The sequence below is a fragment of the Carassius gibelio genome, chromosome B16 (assembly GCF_023724105.1).
Source record: "Carassius gibelio isolate Cgi1373 ecotype wild population from Czech Republic chromosome B16, carGib1.2-hapl.c, whole genome shotgun sequence".
In the NCBI taxonomy this organism is placed as follows: domain Eukaryota; kingdom Metazoa; phylum Chordata; class Actinopteri; order Cypriniformes; family Cyprinidae; genus Carassius; species Carassius gibelio.
The window spans coordinates 14589604-14610067 of record NC_068411.1 but is presented as its reverse complement, the minus strand read 5'-3'; the positions used below and the strand labels follow the sequence as shown (position 1 = coordinate 14610067).

The following is a 20464-nucleotide window of genomic DNA, read 5'->3' as shown; positions in this document are numbered from 1 at the left end:
AATAAAATTAAAATAAGTGGAAACGTCTTAATAAATGTCAAATAATTTAAATCAGATTCAAATAAATAAGTAAATAATTTAGTAAATAAATGAATACAAATAAAATGTATATACAATCGAAAATATATATTTATAATATTTATTTTTCATAAATTGGGTCTTTATACAAAACAACTATATACAGTAGACGCAGTTTAAATTTTAGTATCAGTATCCCTCTCTAGTTTGGGCTTCTTCTAATGCTTTCATTCTCATAGATATGCAGCCAAAACTCTCTGAATCATTCCAGATTGTTTTCATTTTATTTTCTCCTCCACCCAAATACAGGAATTTTGCCCTACTTTTCAACAAGACAAAAAGAGGCTGACAGCTCTAGAATTTGATGGCGATTTGACGGCAAAGAATAATGTCTATGCAGAGACAGCGTGTTGTTTTTTGCAAGCGTGTTCCAAATAAAATCAAATTAAATCAACAAATCAAACGGATTCACTTCAGTCTTTCAGTGAACATAACATCTGTATTCTCACCAGTAGTTCAGCTTTCTTCATGTCTTCTGGGTGAAGTGGACGCACATCTCTCTGGCTGGACTTTAACTTGGATAGATCACCCAGTATAGTGCAGTTCACACCTGAAGACTACAAATAAACAGAAAAAACACCAACAACTACATGAAAAGGAAGATGCATGTGAATTACAGTAAGACTGTTTAAACGATACACATGGTACTTACATTATAAGAGAAAGCATCAACCACAGTCGCAAAAACTCTGTCTCCTGAAGCCACAGCGGGCAAATTGACAATCAGCTCCAGATTACTGACAGCATAACAGCCTAGATTCTGCACCTGATATCAAAAAACATACTTACATGTACTCACAAGCTTTCTGATTTTTTCAAACATAAACCTATGTACCTATCAGGTTTACTTTGACCCACCCTGAAATGCGTGTAGAACTCGGGTCCTGTCCCCTCAGACACGGTTCTGGTTGGGTGGACCTCATAGCGGTTTAGGTTGGAGTCACTGTAGTGAATTAAGCCGAAATAAGACAACCACATATGCATGCTGTACACTGAACATCCATGCATTTCTGATGTTGGGAACTAACCTTGTGATGAAGAGATCTGGTTCATACTGTACAATACTCTGTAACTGGACAATGTTGTCCGAACGTGTGCCTTCCCTCTCCACACTGTCACTGTGGCAACACACACATACACATTCAAAATACATCTTAACATAACACGTGTTTATTTACATTTAGTTGCGTTAGATTCAAATGACTTTAAATGCATCTTGCTGTGTGTGTGTGTGTGTGTGTGTGTGTTTGTGTGTGTACCTTGAAGCATTAAGCTTCATCTGGACCTTGCTGATGAGAGACGTACAACTGAACTCAAATTCCAACATGAAGTTCACCTGAGAAAAATGAGGCAGTTGGGAGAATCACTGGTCAATGAACCAAAACGACTCTGTGACTGTTTGAATGAATCATGATGACAAACCTTCATCCTTTCAGAGGCTTACCTTGGACTGAGAGCGGAACACTGGGTAACTGACATTACATGAGTGACTGTTTGAGCTTATAGCCGTACATTCAATCTTAAACTGGGCATCTTCCTATAGAGACAGAAAGAGGGAAAAATGAGGCAGAAAGAGAAATGAAGAAGCGTGAAGTGTGATTCATGAAACAGTGGAATATACTGTGCTTTTGTATAAATTATGTGCATAAATAAAAATTCTTTTTTGTTTAAATACACTACCATTCTAAAGTCGGGGGATGGCAAGTGTTTTTTTCGTTTTCTTTTTTAAGAAGTTTAATGCTCACAAAGGCTGCATTTATTTACTTAAAAATACAGGAAAAACTATTCCTTTAATTATTCCTTTAATGTCAAAGCTGAATATTCAGGAGTCATTACCCCAGTCTTCAGTGTGTCACATGAACCTTCAGAAATTACTCTAATATGCTTATTTGGTGCTCAAGAAACATATTTTGTTATTATTATTATTATCAATGTTTTAGAAGATTCAGAAAAACAGCATTTTCTGACCTCAAAATATGAAATGGTAGTATATATTCTTTCTACAATAATTGTGACATTTATTAGTAAAGTATCTACTATATTACTCATTTGGCCTAAAACAATCACACTGCCATATTTAACACATGCTGGTGTGTTTGTACTAATATGCATTTATGTTTTTGTTTTATTTTAAAGAGAGATTGTGCTGGTACCCGTATACTCAGACTGCTGAAGTGCAGGTTTTTAGAGTAATGAAGAGTGAGGCTAGTGTTATAGGCGTTTTCTAGCTGGTTTTGTAGCTGCACTTCTACTGCAAGTCGTCGCCGTGGGCTGCGTATAACATACGGTTGCTCCCTGCAAGAACAGATAAGAGCAACATTGACATTACATTACAGGAACACATGCTTTTTCAATCACGGTTTCAGGTTTAGTAGCCACTGAACTGGTTAAATCTTTACAACTTAATATTTCTATTTGAACTATTAACATAGCACTAGAAGCAACTAGTTGTGCCAATGGTCAACATGTTTGGACTAGTTGTAAGATGTGCTTGTGCTATACATGCAAACAGCAGGAGGACAATTTCTCTCTTACCTTGTTCCAGAAATGTCCATATGGGCTTGTAAAACCAGATCCGTTACACACACATCATCCTCCCCACAGTCTTTGAAGAATGGGATCTAAAGGCAATAAAAGAGATCAAACTTAGCGTTAGCCAGCAAAACCCATTCATTTATATTTCTATTTTTCAAAGGATTAGGTCAACTGAATAGCACTCACAGACTTCTTGAATGTTGTCGGCCAGCCCTCATCTAGTACCGGGCCGCTCTCTGTGTCATTGATTTTGAAGCGCAAAGTGAAACTGATTGGTCGGATGTAATCAGCTGTATCCTAGATATATAAAGGAAGACCGAAACAAAGAGAATAGCACTTTTACTTGAAAAAAATCAGTGAGTACTCATGTAATAAGAAGGATAATGTACAGGCCGTTGGCCATTAGGGCAAAACAACCTCTTTTTGCGATATCGACCGGGTAAATGTACATTATCCTTTACTTCATTGATTTTTAAGCATTTTAGACTTACAAAGACATGAAATGGTAGCGTTTTGCACATGGTCTGCCCTACACGAACAGTGACGCCCATTAGGGTCTGCCGCTGGGAGTTGTAGTCGAACAGAGCACGAGCCAAGATCTTTCTGTCATCCAGCATGGCCCCCATCTGCATATCTATACAAATAAACAGATGTGGTGGTGGTAGTTTAGGAAGTGTATGTAACACAGAAATGGAAGAAAAGCTTTTTGGTCACATGACACTTTACCAAAATTAGTGCCATAAGAGCCAGGAGAGCGAGACAGGGCCAGAAAGCAAACTGTGGCGTTAAGGCACGCGGAGTCTCGTCCAGCCCGGTGGCAGTTCTTCTGTATCACGTTTATGGAGTGTGGCTGGAAGGACAGGCTGACGTTGATCTGCACTATACTGCGTGACCTGTAGAGTACAGAGAGAGGTCAGAAGTCAAGCCAAGTTGCTCGAAACAGGACTTTACTACTGTTTGAGACACAATTTAAAGTGACAAATTGGTGGCTATGATGGCAGTGTTTAGATGATGCATAAAAACACAAGACTGTAATGAGGCATAGAGTACTTCAGTAGGACGGCAGTGCCCTGTGCTCCCACAGCAAGATCCAGTAACTCATCCCCATCCAGATCCAGCAGAGCACTCAGGCTACGGCCAAAATACTGCAGCCCTGCAGAGAGAGAGGAGCCTGGGATACGCTACAAAGAGAAAAAGAGAGCTTTATTAGTATGTGAAGTAGAAATTACAGGTATAATGGGGTCTGAGAGAAGTGGTGCATACTAAAGTATAGTCTCAAAACTATTAACGTATTTACTTCTCGATACTTACTGATATAAAAATTTGAATTAAGTCTTTAAATGCAAAATATTTAAAGTGGTGTGCCTAAAGTATACTTGCAGAAGTTGTATTTTAGCACAATCAAATATACTTCAGTATATCTTTAGTTGGACTTCAGAACTACTATTAAATAATTAAAGTGGATTAAAGTAAAAATTAGTTGTTCCAATTTAGCAGATTTTAAGTATGGTGGTTTAGTATACTAAAAATACAATTGCAGGGTATTTTTGTTAAGTATAGACATATGTAAATGTATTTGTAGTATACTTAAGATGAAATTCATGTATTTCAAATATATTTTATAATATTTATTTTTCACTCGGGCATTAATCACCAGTTTAAAAGTGGTCACTAGTTGTCAGTTGGGGTCAGTAAGTTTTTTTTTTTTAAGAAATTAATTATTTTATTTTTAGTTTTTTAAAAAAGAAAGTTTTGTTTTCAAATAAATGCTGTACATTTGAACCTCTGATAAATATATCACAGTTTCCATAAAAATTAAGCTGAACAACTGTTTTGTTTTTACATGATAATAATAATAAATGTTTCTTGAGCACAAAATCTGCATATTATAATGATTTCGAAAGGATTGTGTGACACTGAAGACTGAAGTGCTGCTTAAAAATCAGCTTTGCCATCAGGAATAATGACATCTTAAAACTATATATTTAAAAAGAAATCAATATTACTGTGTTTTACCATATTTTTGATCAAATAAATGCAACCTTGTTGAGCATAAAAATGTAAAACAAACCAAAAAGAAAACTAACTGACCACACATTTTTGAACAGTAGTGTATATTCTCAAAACTGAATACAATTAAATGAATTATGAATATAATACATTTTGTAAAGCTCAACAGAAAATCTATTAAAATTACTACTATACATATTTCTTCATTTTCATCATAACATATTTTAATACATTTACATAAAATATATATATATATATTTATTTAGCTTTTTTTTGTTGTTGTTGTGATGTCTACAGATTGGCAGTTCTCATCGGTCTCACACTTTTTTGTATTTACTTGTTTATACTGAGGTATGATGTAGAATTCATCTCCGTGGTAGATGTAAAGAGCTCCCTGGTGGTCATCCTCCAGCGGAGCTCCCACAAGCAGGTCAGCGTATCCGTCATGGTTAAGGTCAGGGGCCACAGCCATAGCATAACCAAAGCGTGCATCCTGTGCTTTCTTCTGAGACTGTAGTGTACCATTAGGAGCAAAACCATCCTGGTAGAGAGACAGACAGATAAAGAGTCAGAAACAGAGACATTTCAGATAAAATGTTCATGCAATTAGACATGCATTTTCTGAAATGGCATATATTTAAGTGTAGAAGAATGTGTTGTTTAGCGTGATATAATGGATCTCTCTCTGCCTCTCACATATACATCACACAAACAGTACTGCCACTGTGGTTCTCACCCCATCCAGACAGTAGACATAGACTTTGCCTGTTTCTTTGTTTCCTGCTCCCAGGAACATGGGAGCAGCTACGAGCAGGATGTCTGTTATTCCGTCCTGATCCACATCCACCACGCACACCTCACTGCCAAAATAAGAGCCAATCTGCAGAAAGAGGAAAAAGATGTTGAGCAGTCTGAAGGTTCCCACGCTTTTAAACCAATGTGTTTCCATTAGGGAAATAAACCTATAAATTTCATATTATGGCTGATAAATGACCAATGCTGAAAAATATAAACTAATCCATTCAAAGTCGGTCAGTCAGTAAGTGTATACATGCACATAGATGTCCATACAAATATATATATATATATATATATGTATATATATATATATATATATATATATTTATACCTACACACACACACACACACACACACACACACACACGCACACAGTATGGATCAATACTGATAAATATGAATACTGTATGATTAAGAACAAATAAACTGCCAGTGTTGAGAATTAAAGAAAAATACATTTTTTGAGACTGGTTCTATAATGAATCATTCAGACTGATATGTGAATGCATTTAAATGATTCAATGAATAGAACCGACTCAGAACAACAAATATTTTACAAAACGAAGCATGCAAGCAGGTTTTGCTCTATAAAAGCTCTAAACAAAAGCAATATCTAGCTGAATTAATATTTTAGGGCAGGTCATGACTAGAAAAATTTACATTTATTATAGAAATGCTTAAGATTTTATTCATTTCTGTGAATTTTCCAGGCCTATAAAAACTATTTAAAAATCCGCTGGGTTTTTCACGACTGTGGGAACCGCGAACCTCTGGATTTTGTTCTAAGTATCACTTTGATTTTAGGAGGGGTCTTGAGAAAATGAAACCCAGTTTGCTGTTGTTTAATAAGAAAATAAACTCATTAATTGTAGGATAGCAGGAATGTGGTGTGAAACAACGACTGAGAGAGGGAAAGCAGTAACAAATCATTGAGAAAAGAAGCATAATGCAAACCTCAAAGAATTGGACTTCACACAAGGGTTTGATGGAGATCTCATTTGTGTGTGTGAGAGTGGAGGGTGTCAGTACAAATAAATATAAGAGTGAAGGAGAAAGCTCCACCTGTTCTCCGTTTAGGGCTTGTGTGATTATGACATCTGCTTCAGGGGTGAGGTCAAACAGGATGACCTTTCCTTTGTGTTTGAATCTAGGGGCACCAGCAACATACAACCTCTTCCAGTCACCTACAGTCACCGATGACACTGTGTAACCTGCAGAAGTTCACACGTCCACATCTAACCATTAGTAAATAGCCGTAAATGTTTTGTTAACATACAAACTTGAAGAATAATTTATTTGGTGGTTGGTTTCAAAAAGTAAAATGATACCTAAGTAGGCAGCGTGATTCTTCAGCTCCAGTGGGAACTCTTTCTCGAAGGCCTCTCTTGAGGGCTTGAGCTGCCCTTCTTTGCTCTCTTTCAGGACGCCTCCCTCCCAGTCATATGCACCCACCATGCCAAACAAGATGCCATCCTACAGTATGGTCCAAAATATTATAGCTCATTACAGCATGATTGCATGTTTTAGGCCATCTTTTGTACATACATTATATCTCAGTTTATAATTACAAATATTTAAATAGGCACAATATTAGCACATAGTAGTACAGTGAAACTCACATCCAAAATGTGTGTCGAAAAACCAATCTGAGACATCTCCATGAGAAAGGCACTTTCATTGTATCCCAGGGTCCCTGCAAAATGAATACACATACAAGTACTGCAATCAAATTACAATGTAAATGTCATTTATATGAAAAAAAAATAATAATTCCCCTACCCCTTCAAATGTTAGGGGTCAATATTTTAAAATTAATACTTTTGTTCAGCAGGGACACAAAAAAAAACAAGATATTTATATTTATATTTTTTAAAATAAATGCTGATCTTTTGAACTTTTTATGTATCAGTTTTCAACTGTGATAATAAGAAATGTTTCTTGAACGAGAAAACAGCCTATTAGAATGCTTTCTGTAGGAATATGTGTCCCTGAGCACACGAATAATGGCTGTTGAAAATACAGCGGTTTCAACACAGGAATTAATTACATTTTAAAATACATTCAATTACAACCCAGTTATCTTTAATTGCAATAATATTTCACATTATTCCTGCATTTTTCATCAAATAAATTAAGCCTAGGTGAGTATAAGAGACTTCTTTCTAAATCATTTTACCATCCCCACACTACCACATGTAATTGTGTAGAAATCTGCTGAGCTGGCACATTAAAGTTCAAGAAAAAGTATACTCATGAAAAGTGGTATAAAACAGGATCAGTTATCATTATCAATGGCAGCACAAAATATTTGACCGCATAATATGTGAATTCCAGTTAGTGCACGGCATTGGCTAATCGTATTTCTTTCTGTGCTTCTAACTTATATATCCTGTGAATGCACAGCTGTGCCCATTTTTAGGTCATCCATCTCCTTCCTTCTATCCTTCCTGCCTGGCTTTCCTCAAAATCAAGATGGCACAAGCATCACACCCTGTTCTTACAGGATTTTTTATTGTTTTTTTTTTGCATGATGTCCATGCATTTCTGAGTAAAATGTTGCTTGTCTTGAAACATTCTAATTTGTAAAATAAAGGTTTCATTGGCACTTTATGTCTAAAAAGTATCATTCATATTAAATATCAATTTAATAAATGTTGCTTGGTCTGACATGTTGTGTATCTGCATACCTTTTCAAGTTTGGTTCAAGTGTCCAAATAAGTTGAAAAAACATCATCAATATCCTCAATAAAAGGCAAATCTGATTTTCTATTCTTTTTAGGTCAAAGAAGCACTTTTAAAAAAAAATGTCATTAAGGATGAATGTTCTTCCTCTTACCCTCTAGACTAAAAATGCGATCCCCCAATGCATCTACAATGTCATTTAGAGCAGCCTCATCCGTCACATTGAAGAAGTATTTCTCATCGGGGTCACTGGCAATGTACTTAATTTCATTGATGAAGGTCTCTGGATCTTGCTGTCTGCGGATGTAGTGACCTAATACCTGTGAAAGAGAGAGCAAAATGGTTCAAATATACACTGATTGGAAATTTATCGGAAATGCTGATTACTCAGGCTTTTGTTCACTAGTCTTGTTTGGGACAAGTCAGATAGTAGAAGAAGAACAATAACAACATAGATTTTCTCAGCAAGAGAGCCAACACCTCCTCCATTCCATTACAGTGAAAGCAGATGATCTGATAGATCAATTAATGATGGGATACAGGACTCAGAGGAAACTCATCCTAGAAACACCTACGCAGAGGAAACAGAGAGAAATTCACTCATGGTCACTGGCAACACACCACTAATGTCAAGATCATGAGTTCACTCTCCACTGACATGCACCTGTGTCCCTAAAATTTCACAGACTTCAGCTGGTTGGATATGATGAATGAATAAACTACTTCCAATCAACATGAGAAATATGTGTCCAAATTTTTGTCCAGTCAAAATTATTTGTCTTCATGTTTTAAATGTATAAAGATCTGGATCCACAATCCCTTAGTGCCTTCTACAGACTGCACGACTTTAGCTTTCCTATAAGATCATTCATTGCAAATCACACTGTGCGACCTGGATCTAGTAAACGTGGGTGTAACATGCAGGAAGACTGTATGCTGATGGCAACTATCAAGTCGTACACTACGATGCACATTTCAGTTGAAGGATAAAACGTCATTACCATATGCTAGTTGTAAACAAAGAGAGCATGATGAATAACACTGGCATTTGTATGCATTTTTTATGTCTGCTGAAAAAAAGTGGAAGGGCTAAAGAGGAAGAGATAAGAGCTTGAAGTAAGCAGTTATATGTTTTAGCGCCCTGTCGTGTTGATTTCATATCGCATTTTAATTGGTTGGTCAGTAAACGTGGGTTACAGCAGCAAACACACTGTGCAATGATCATGCTGAATTTTTTGAGACTATCAGAAAATTATCATAGGTTTTATGACACAGGACCAGCGTTAGAAGCCACGATCACAGAAATCACTCTCAATGGTATCACGATGCCAGTTTTTCATCTGAAACAGCTGAAAATCATGCATTGTCTCGGGCTTCAAAGCAATGGGAATGGAAAGTTGTCCAGGAGATCTACTGAAAATAGTCAACTGAAACGGAAACAGTAAACTGACTGCCACAGACCTTAGTAAATCATCTTGTATGATTAATTTAAGCATTCTCCTCCCACAAATGTTGTGCCTTAAAGGTAAACTCCTACAAATGCATATGCACACCTTTTCCCACACCTTTTCAATGCTATTTATTATTGCTGTTTTGACTTTGTATCTTTTCTGACAGGAGTTTTTTAACTGCCTAAAGCGGCTTTGCACTGGCGCAAGTTATTAGTAAATCGGGCCTCAGATCTTACAGTCAAATGTGACAAAATAACTTTATCTCTTGCCATTTACTGTTTTAAAAGCCCTCAAAATAATCTGCCACATTTACTGTTCATGTGTCAGAGCCCACAGCCTCATGGAAAATGCTATGTTCAAGTCCCAACTTTTGGTCCTTTCCTGAATCCTGATCCTGCTTCTGATCTATCATGTCCTGTTCTCCTTTAGTGTAAGATGTGTTCATGCTATCATGAGATGATGGCATGGCACCCTGGACAGAGAACTGAGGATTTCTTACTAGGTCTCATCTAAGACTGGACAGATTCCTACTCTCAAAAACAATCGGAGAGCTACTGGATACTTTTCAAGCATTTTCCCAACTAGTACCAAGGTAGTCACACACAGGAGGGTATTTGAATTCATAAGCAATAATTAAGCAATCAAATCTACAATATTCAGTCTATTTTAGTTCATATCTGCTGTAATTTACAGTGGTAACTGTTGCTCCCTCTGGTATCTTGTTGTGAACTCCAACCCACTTCCCCACCCACCGTGTTCACATTCCCAACATCTCTATCCTGTAATGTCTAAAACATATCCTGGCTGCACCACACGACCAATACAAAAATTCATCTAAAGTTGTTTCTCTTCTCTCCCGCGAGTGTTTTACTTTTCCATCCGTTCCCTAGTTCTGTGCAGGAGGAAGAGGACGAGAAAGGAGAGAGGGAGAACATAAAACACATCAAAACATGAAAGCTATGCTTTGGCTGGCAGGGCATTAAAACCAGCTGTCATAATTTTATTCCACAGTTTCCCAGAGGAGACGCAGAGAGACATATTACCCAGATGACTCGGCAAATCCGGACACCATTCTGGCACAGTTTGTCTAATAGAACAAAACATGGGCTCATCAGGAGCAGGTTTACACACAGTCCTCCGTTCCAATAAGTGGAGTACAGCAGAAACGTCAAATCACCAAGAACAGCAGTGAGAGGCAGTTAAAACTGAAAAGTAAATGACTTTCATATGGTTTCTGGTTCTTTTTAATTCTTTCGAGTCTTTCTTGTGGTTAAGCCGCACTGTATAACCAATGGGCTTATATTAAATTTTGTTAGAGATTGCACTGGGGAAAATTTAAAGTTGAACCACTCTTTTTGATTATGCTTTGTCAATCTCTGCTGCTTATGGGAAAAACTAAACCAGCACTAACACTTTACCTGCACCACCAAACAGTCAATGTTAAGAGGCTTACTAAATTCTGCTATATTCTTAATAAAATAATGTTACATTATGGTCCTAAAACTAATCCTTTTTTGTTAACTGAAATAAATCTAATATTAAAATGAACATGAAAACTTAGAAAATTCTGTTTTCACTGAAATAAAATAAGTTGAAGTACTAAAACCACTAAAATTGAAATAAATTAAAGCTTAATAAAATGATTAAAAACAATAAATTGACAAGAGCACACACTTTTTAAAAAAACAAACAAACACAAAACAAACAATAGTATATGAATAATAATAAAATAAAAGAACATAATTCATTTTTATTTGCAGTGCTGTGGTGTCTGTAGTTTCTCAGCGTCTGTTGTTTTTAATAACAAATGTCATGGTTTGTTTTATAAACTATAGCCACATCCAGTCATGGTAATGAGGGATCAAGGATGGTTTTACCTGTGGTTACCACAGTCTTATTATAAATACCAGAATTAAAATATGAAAGAGCTCTCTCTGAATCCTCCATGAATTAGAACGAGCTATCAGCTTTCCTTCTTGTTTGCATTCAGACATTATAAGATATGACCGTAATCATGAATATCCTTGATGAAAGGAAACTATATCTGATGAGAAGTTCATACTCAGTTCCCCTGTCAGAATATTTTAAAGGTGAAGTGTGTAACTTCTGCGCCACTAGCGGCTCCAAACAGAAATGCTAAAATAAAGACTTTTATTTGTACACTATAAAAAAAGTTGTAAATACAAAAGAGACGATTGAAGTAGGTTTTACAAGAAATACTATTTCAGTCTTTCTATTAAAAAAATGTTTCTTGCTGTTTCTTCGTAATTATTTGGGAAATTTGCTAGCAATTTCAGAGTGAAAACAGAAAACTGAGCGGACAAATCTTTTTTAAAGATAAAAGCAATTAGACAGTCTAATTGGAAAGCCATTTTATCTACACTGACACCCCAGCCTCACTTGGTCTTTTTCCTGTGCTTGTTGTGGTTTTGGGTGGCAGTGAAGAAGTGCTGCCCGCCCCTTGACCCACCCAGAGGGGCTGGGTGTCAATGTCGAGAGGTTTGAGGGTGTGGTTCATTCCTCTGATGGCAAGGAACCCTGTTTAAGTCTATTTCTGAACAGCAATAATGTGGTTATGATTGTTTAAAGAATGAGGGAAGACAGTTTTATCATTCAAACGCAGACAGAGAGCGAGAGAACCGGGTGGAGCTGAGCAGAAACACTGAAAATAGAGCAGTGCCAATTATGGTCAGTTTAAGTGGAGATCTGATATTTAGGCATACAGTCTACTGCTCGCTGGTTTTCTTAGGAGGGGTTGTAGGATTTTCCAAGGGTCAGGTTTAATTATGGTAGGAATGTGTATTTGTACTTACGGCGATGGCGTATCTGGTGATGTTACGTTTCTCACATTCAGCCAAGGAATCAGGAAGGTCTTCACCATCATGGGACTCTCCATCTGTCACGACTATCATCACTTTAGTGGCCCCTTCCCTCGCTCCTCTGTCTGGACTAAAGGCCTCAGTGCTAGACATGAGTGAGAAAAAGGAAATAATGAAGTGTTTCACAGTTAAAGGCACAAGTGATCAAAAAAGTATAATTAATAATGTTACTAAAAGATTTTCAATAAACACACGTCCTTTAACTTTCTATTTAGCAAATGATTCTAAAAAAAAGTAATTTCAAGACCTACATCAATCTGAAAACTGTCCATAATCGTATTAAAATCCACATAAACACAAACGAATGCAGAAAACGTATATGTTTGAAGCAGCGATACATGCAGCAGGTTTCTGTGCTGATTGTGTGAGGGTTATATGCATTTTGCAAGATGTAAGTTTCATAGCCACAACCAGTGTTAGTCAACTTAGTGATTTTCAGGCGGTTGTCCAGACTCTAGCTAAATATAACTATGTGGCTGCCCGCAAGAGAGCAGAGTTTAAAAACAGCCAGCAGCCTTATGCCTAATCACATCCAGTGTAAGCAGGATAAGAGAGGTGTATAACCGTATATGTACTGAAGTAAGGAAGCAAACATGGGGGAAACACAAAAAAGAGTATCTTTGAATATAATATGTGCTTGAGATTGAATCCACACAGAGGGACGAAAGGAGAACTGACGAAAGAGCATGGAACTGTTTTGGTGTGGTATGTGAAAAATAGAGGGCAGGTTTTAATGCTGGAGAAGAATGTTTATTCAATGAACACATTTACACACAGGATGTTGTGAGGGAGAAGATCTTGAACAAATCTTGAAAAAATTTGTGAATATAAGAAAGAGACAGAATTTGTTATGCAGATGTTTCCGTGGGATTTTAGTGATTATGAAGACTTCTTAGAAGGGATTTAGGAAGAAAGCAACCAAGAACCCCTGTGAAAACAAAGCGTGCTTAATTGAATGCACACACACACACACTATATATATATATGTGTGTGTGTAAAATAAAAATATATATACTTTAAGTACTTGATTGAAATTTTAACTAGTTAATATATTGTACTAATTTGCAAATTCATCATTACAAATATGTAATTACAAATATTTTTAAATACATGACATACATGGCTTCAACAGAAATTACATTAAATTATATTTTAATTTACCATAAATGCTTGTCCATACTTTTGACAGTACAGTCAAATTAATTATGAAATTAAATATTAAGGTGTAATTAAGTAGGTCAAAAATTACTTTTAAATTCAGCTAACTGCATTTAATATCAATTTAAACAATAATTTATTAGAATTGGTAAATAACATGTTATTAAGAGTCAGAAAACATTACATTCAAGTCACACTTCAGAATATACAGTATGTTTAAAGTATCCTTCTCATAAGAGCATCTTTCTAAACTGTATTTCTAGTAAAAGCATGCTGCTACTTTTGAGTGTACTACTTTTGAAAGCAAGCAAAAAAGCAAGAATGCAAGAAAGAAAGAAAGAAAGAAAGAGTGATTTGAGCAAATAAGTCTGATAATTGCTGGGGCTGGTGTTATTTAAAGGCTGTTGTGCTTTTATTGAGTGCTACATCTGGACTTATGTGGTTTTTAACTCACACGCTCTTTCATTTTACTGTGAGTTTGAATTAATTACTATATTAGAAGTCCCTCACGTTCATGTATGTGTGTGTGAATGTACTGTATGAACAGCTGCATGCGTGAAGGCTGCGTCTGCTGGATGGTGACCACACCTGCAGCTCTGCTGAGCCAGCTCTCCTTCTCTCTCTCCATCAGCAAACCTAAATGTTATGACAGCCTTCCTCACCTCAGAGAACTACTGCTATCACTTCATCTACCCTGAGAGAGTGTAACTGTCCAATATGTGCCTTACAGTGAGTGGGAAGTCTTAAATGAGTCTTTAATTGTGTAGAAACACAAAGATACACACCACAAACACATAAACAAACTCTCACACAGTAAGAGAGCTGAAGAACCTGGTATAAACAAAACAATTCCATTTATTCTGTGCAAGACAACATTAAGGATTGTGTGTTTGGCACTTAACAGAGATTTTAGACTGAATTCCTGAACATCCATGTTTCAGTGTTAAATACTCATTGTATGTCATTAAATTGTAAGCTGTGTATTTTATTCACTAAAACAATTAGTTCTGGTTTTAAACTACATTGGCTGTGATCTACGTTTTTGATTCACTAAAAATAATGGGTTCATAAAAGTCATTCAATCTGGAATCAAACTACACTTACTCTATGTTTCTGATGTAGGGAAAAGCTCATAAGAGTCATTTTTTTTATTTATTAAAAAGATATGCTCACAAGAGCCATTCATTCAGAAATCAGACTACATAGTTTGTATTCTATGTTTCTGATTTACTAAAAAAGAATCAGCTCATAAGAACCAATCAAGGAAATCAGACTATACTGGTTAGACTATTCTTCTATGTTGTCAGTTCACAAAAAAGAACCAACTCCCAAGAGTTTTTTTGTTCAGGAATCAATGTACACTGGTCACCCTATTTGTTTTTTATTTGCTAAAATGCAGTGACTCATAAAAATTATTTGTTCAGAAATCAGACTAAAAATTTTATTGGGTTGGTTTTAATATTTTTACCCAAGGTGCTAGATAACTAATTCTAGTTATTTTTTTCTACCCAACTGCTGGTTTAAGCCTATCTCCGATGAAACAACCCACATCCAGTGAAATTTTCCTTGATATGGCCCTTTGAAATGCAAAGCTTGACTAGACTGGATTGTTCAAATCTCATTTTCAGACAGTAGTAAGTTCCTTCCCAGCAGTCACTGAAAATCTGAGACGAGTTTCATTCTGTGAGCCTTTGCTTTTGTGGTCGGCAAGTGCCAGATATGATTAGTGTTCTACATGTGTGTGTATATGTGTGTGTTGGAGGGATTCGGTATTGGGATACCAGTAAGAAGAATGACGGAAGCAGACATTACAGGAACGGAGAGAGTGTGAATGGGACGCAGAGTGCAATGAATAGGAATCTCTTTAAACAAATCTTTGCTCATGTATGAGAGTCTCAGGGGAAGGAATGGAATTACAGTTCTGAGGAGGCACCTTCAAAAACAATAACATCAAAACAAAGAAGCTATTGACCAGATAGATTCAACTATGCTACACACTTTACATTATCTCTGGATGTGGTGAGGGATCATGGAAAGGTCAGAATGGACATAACGCGATACCTTTCATAAAAGAGTAAGAAAGAGGGCCGTGCTACATTTGTTTTGAATGAGAAGTGGGTCACCATACCAGGCCATTTGGATGGCGTATGCTGTGCGGGTCTCCCGTCCCTCTTGACGACTGATGTTTTTGGCGGCTTCAACCACATCCTGTGTTGTCTGATAGTCCCTGAGAGACCACTCATGGACTGAGATCTCGCCGTACTGCAGGACACCTACCTACAAATAGTCACAAACAGTATTTCAAGGTCATATATATATATATATACTGTTAAACGTGTGCTTTCTTTCTCAGCTGTTTGCTTTTAAATTACTGTGTTTATGAAGATACTTGCAAAGACTGGAATTTTGACACAAAGACCTCTTAATGTTTGTTTATTTTACTGCTCAAGACCTATAAAAAGGCTAAATAAGTCTCTTTAATTCTCCCGCCCTCTATGAGCACAGTAATTTGCTTGTAAAACACTGAAGCAGTCATTTCTGCAGAATGGATAACTCTAGAATGAGATGTAGATGAGATTGGCATCTCCACTATGTACTTGGCCCCACCAACATGAAGGCCCAAATCTGTCGGAGCAAGAAATGCTTCACAAACCAGAGGAATTTCCTTTTACCTCTTGTTGCCCCCAGCCTGCCTACCGCCTTAAATAACTCGCATATAAAAAAACACATTCCAGGAACGTAGATACACACATATCCATCTCTCTCTTAATCCATCCATCTATCCACGCATCCATCAGTCCATCTTCTCTTTATCATTTTCTGGTTTCTCTAGCATACATTCATACATTTCTAATTCTGTCCCCTTTGTCTCTTTCCTCTAGAAACCACAAATTCTGTCTGTTCACATTAATATAGTCATTTATTTTCTCCAGCCTGCCAGCACTGTTTCTGTTTGGGCTCATTTCTCTCTGCGGACTGGCTTGTGGTTCAGTTCCTCACAAATGCTCATACTGGCCCAGTGCATCAAAGATCAGTGTTGGAGCTGCCAGAGACTGGATTTCAAGTAAAAAGGCAGTTCTACATATCTATCAAAACCTCAGCCAGGTCTCCGCTACCTAAAAGCACACAGCTGGAGAGTAAAGACTTTGCTCACACTTTTTGCTTAATGTTTATGCATAACATTCTGACCAATGAATTTTCATGATTTTTCCATAACTTTTCCAATTGATTATTATGACTGGATAGGAAATAAAAGAGGTTTTTAAAGCCATTTTTGCACTTAACCAATATTTCATAACTGTAAATAAACAAAAAAATAGTTCATAATGACAGTATTTTCCATAACCTTTTCAGATTTCAGGCACAGAATGCACTGACTATATATATATATATATATATATATATATATATATATATATATATATATATATATATATATATATATATATATATATATATATAATTATTATTTTTTCCAGGAACAATGGGAACCCTTCTTATGGCTACAAATTATTGTAATATTTTTTTGAGGACTGAATATATCCAACTGTCAGGCTAAGATGAGTTACTTATTCAAAACTAATATTTAGTAAAGTTCAGGTCTAAGCCAAAGAGCCAAATCTGGAAAAACATATTAGGTGTTTTTTTATATATATATCCACAAAAATTATTAAATAAAACATACCTGCATTTGTTCAGGGCTTATGTGGAACTTGCTGAGAATGTTGCTAAGAAAGTTCTGCACTTCGAACCAAGGGTAGATACTATTAGAACCATCTAAAACAATCACTATATCCATGTATGTGGTGCATCCTGTGAAAAACAAACAGTTCAGTTAAATGCAATTGTTTCATTCAATCCAACAGGTCAGATGGACAGAGGATGTTCATCTCACTCTGCGCAGTGGGTGCAATGATCTCCTTGGGCTCCATGTCATTGGTAACAGAGGCACAGATTCCTGTGCTGAACAGAGATGTACCACATTCCTGGGACCATAGTGGAGCGCAGGCCTAAAGATTACACAGAGAAAGTCTGTATTACAGTTGAAATTCAGCATCAGGGACCTCTATCAAAAACATTTAAAAAATCATATCAACCCCAAACGTTTGAACGGAAGTGCAACTGAGTTCTCATAACTTTGTCTCAAACGATTCTCTTTAATGAATAAAGAAAACAATTTTGGAATAATTTGATTAAAGAAAATTCATATTGAAATCATATTAGTCTGAACAGAGTTCAAGTATTGTTGAGATCTCTTCTGCAACTTGGAAGTAGAATTATTCGGGTCTCTTTCTCCGTAGAGAGAGAAAGAAGGAGATTTTGAAGATATGTGATTTTCTTTTCTTATGGGAAAGGATCACTAAAATGAGATCGAAAAAGAAGACTGAGAAGAGAAAAAAAAAATGAGAAGGAGCGATATGGAGAGCTGTTGATATGGTCATAAATGCTTTAACAGAGTTGGCGGCTGCTCCTGCAATAAAGCAATTTAAATGTACTTGGAGGGAATTGGGGGGAGAAGGGCAAAAAAAAACACATAAAAATAGTAGGTCTTCAAAGCGTGCCATTTATTTGCCTGAAAAACCATTGTGAGGATTGGTGAGACAAAGAATGGAGAGAAAGGAAACATACCAAGAGTTGAAAGACGGAGAATGAGACAAAAAAAAGACGGGTTTTGAAGGAGTGGTTAGACTGAAGGGGGGTAAATGTTCTCCGACTCCCCACCCTGTTATTATGAAGGCCTGTAACAGAGGGATGGGAGGATGGAGAAAGGGAAAGGAAAAAGGACAGAATGAGTGTAAGACAGAACTGAAATGGTGATGAGGGTGAGAGGTGCTATGGCTTTTCCACGGCCTGTCATTACAAAGGGCTTGAGTCACATTCCTATCCGGTTATAGCACTGACCAAAGGAACAAACATAGACCCACACATCCCTAAACAGGTACATTCAATTAAACGCTTTGGTTAGTGATACTTGAATCTGCAATGTGGGGCTCATTACATCCATGCTGTGAGCGCTAGTTTTAGTTGGCATACGCCATGGTGAACTATGTGTGACTCCATCTCAGAAGCTGTACTCACTTGCTCTCTGTTTAACCCTACACAAACACACACACGAAAACATATTTTTGATTGAACACACATAGCCCGACTCCATCCGCTGAAACATTCGCTCGCTCTCATAAAACGTCTGACTACTGGTGAAAGCCACCCAGCTATTCCACCAAAGCCGCAGCGGAGCGGCTTCCTAAACTGGACTGATCTGGTTCACTGCGTTCTGCCCGAAACAAAAAGCTTTGTGTTATGTGGAAGAGAGAGTGTGTGTGCGGGGAACAAGAAATACAGAGGCTGAAACCATGAATATTAAGAGGAAGACTGACTGTTCTGGTTGAGTTTTGGGTCAGGTGAGGTTTTGGCTTGTTTTTGTCTTTGTCTCCCACTCCATCTACCAATCCATACTTCCATATGTCTTAAAGAAATAGTTCACTCAAAAAGGAATGTTTTACTTCCTTATGACTAATAATGTTAATATACCAACTTATTGAAGTACTGAAATCTGTTTTGTACCTTTGTAATACACTGGTACCCAGCAAAAGCAGCTGGTGATGAGAAAGTCACGTGATGAAACAAAGCCCATCAAAAACTGCTTTTTAGGGAAGTCGGTGCCTAATAGTTAGAGAGTCAGACTCCCTATCGAAGGGTTGTGAGTTCGAGTCTCGGGCCGGCAGGAATTGTGGGTGGGGGGAGTGCATGTACAGTTCTCTCTCCACCTTCAATACGACAACTTAGGTGCCCTTGAGCAAGGCATCGAACCCCCAACTGCTCCCCGGGCGCCGCAGCATAAATGGCTGCCCACTGCTCCGGGTGTGTGCTCACAGTGTGTGTGTGAGTGCTCGGTGTGTGTGCCCTACGGATGGGTTAAATGCAGAGCACAAATTCTGAGTATGGGTCACCATACTTGGCTGAATGTCACGTCACTAAGTCACTAAATAAGATACATAGAAGCACAGTGCACAGTGTCATTCACACAAGCACTAAACACCATCTACACACCCAACACACCCATCTAGTCAAACACTGACTGTATAATGTGTCATTCCAATTGCAGCCACTTTTTAGCACATGAACATAGATGGTGGTCATGACAGATGGCGGTTAGGTGAGACAGAGGGGATTTCATAACCATTCATTCTGCACACCATACCACAAATAGGTACACACTCATGCCTACTCACATATATATATATCACATATAACACAAAAATTGCTGAATAATCTAAATACTTCTGTGATGTCAGTGCTGAAACATGAGATGTTTTTGGACTCTAAATACAGTCTAGAGAATTTCAAATATAATCTCACCAGGAAGCCATCTGAAGCAGCAGGGGTTAGCGTCATCCCCAAATGAGAGTTTTTAAGATTTCGAGACACGTTCTGAAATGCATTTTCACCTGTACAGGGCATAACACAAAAACGTTGTAAACTACTACTCCATGCACAACACAGTCATTGAATGTAAATGTTCATAGCCAGAGAGTTGATCCAATACCTAGGTTGACTTTTGAACAATTGGAATTTGTCTCATCTCCCACAATGCACTTGTAAATATCCCCCTTCCTGTTATTTTGTGGTCCATCCCATGGAGCACCAACCAGGATTCTGTTCATAAAACAATGAGTCACTCAGAATATCAAAAAATCTTTACAAATGAGACTTTCCGAACACTGTAAAACATTTATTTATATTTGTAATTCTAAGTTTTGTTATAGTTTGTGATCACCTGATGATCTCTTAATATACTAAAACCTTGTCAGGGTCAATGTGTAATTATCCAAATGGTATTTATCCTCAAGAACTTCTAAATGTGAGCAAAAC

The 20464-nt window shown here is 37.1% G+C and overlaps 1 protein-coding gene across 1 annotated transcript in view; it reads right to left on the bottom strand.

Moving 5' to 3' along the window:
• itga10 (integrin, alpha 10) overlaps positions 1–20464 on the bottom strand; it is a 34169-nt gene that overhangs the window by 2501 nt on the left and 11204 nt on the right. The window contains exons 4-27 of the mRNA XM_052579447.1: positions 20139–20248; positions 19952–20040; positions 17487–17601; positions 17277–17404; positions 15720–15868; positions 12368–12518; positions 8258–8423; positions 7041–7114; positions 6750–6894; positions 6484–6632; positions 5360–5503; positions 4961–5164; positions 3664–3794; positions 3340–3506; positions 3105–3247; positions 2800–2910; positions 2614–2699; positions 2232–2373; positions 1523–1615; positions 1338–1414; positions 1107–1196; positions 937–1021; positions 731–844; positions 528–635 (exon numbers count right to left, since the gene is read on the bottom strand). Coding sequence (XP_052435407.1) covers positions 528–635; positions 731–844; positions 937–1021; positions 1107–1196; positions 1338–1414; positions 1523–1615; positions 2232–2373; positions 2614–2699; positions 2800–2910; positions 3105–3247; positions 3340–3506; positions 3664–3794; positions 4961–5164; positions 5360–5503; positions 6484–6632; positions 6750–6894; positions 7041–7114; positions 8258–8423; positions 12368–12518; positions 15720–15868; positions 17277–17404; positions 17487–17601; positions 19952–20040; positions 20139–20248 — 2971 coding nt within the window. The remainder of the gene's footprint in view (positions 1–527; positions 636–730; positions 845–936; positions 1022–1106; positions 1197–1337; positions 1415–1522; positions 1616–2231; positions 2374–2613; positions 2700–2799; positions 2911–3104; positions 3248–3339; positions 3507–3663; positions 3795–4960; positions 5165–5359; positions 5504–6483; positions 6633–6749; positions 6895–7040; positions 7115–8257; positions 8424–12367; positions 12519–15719; positions 15869–17276; positions 17405–17486; positions 17602–19951; positions 20041–20138; positions 20249–20464) is intronic.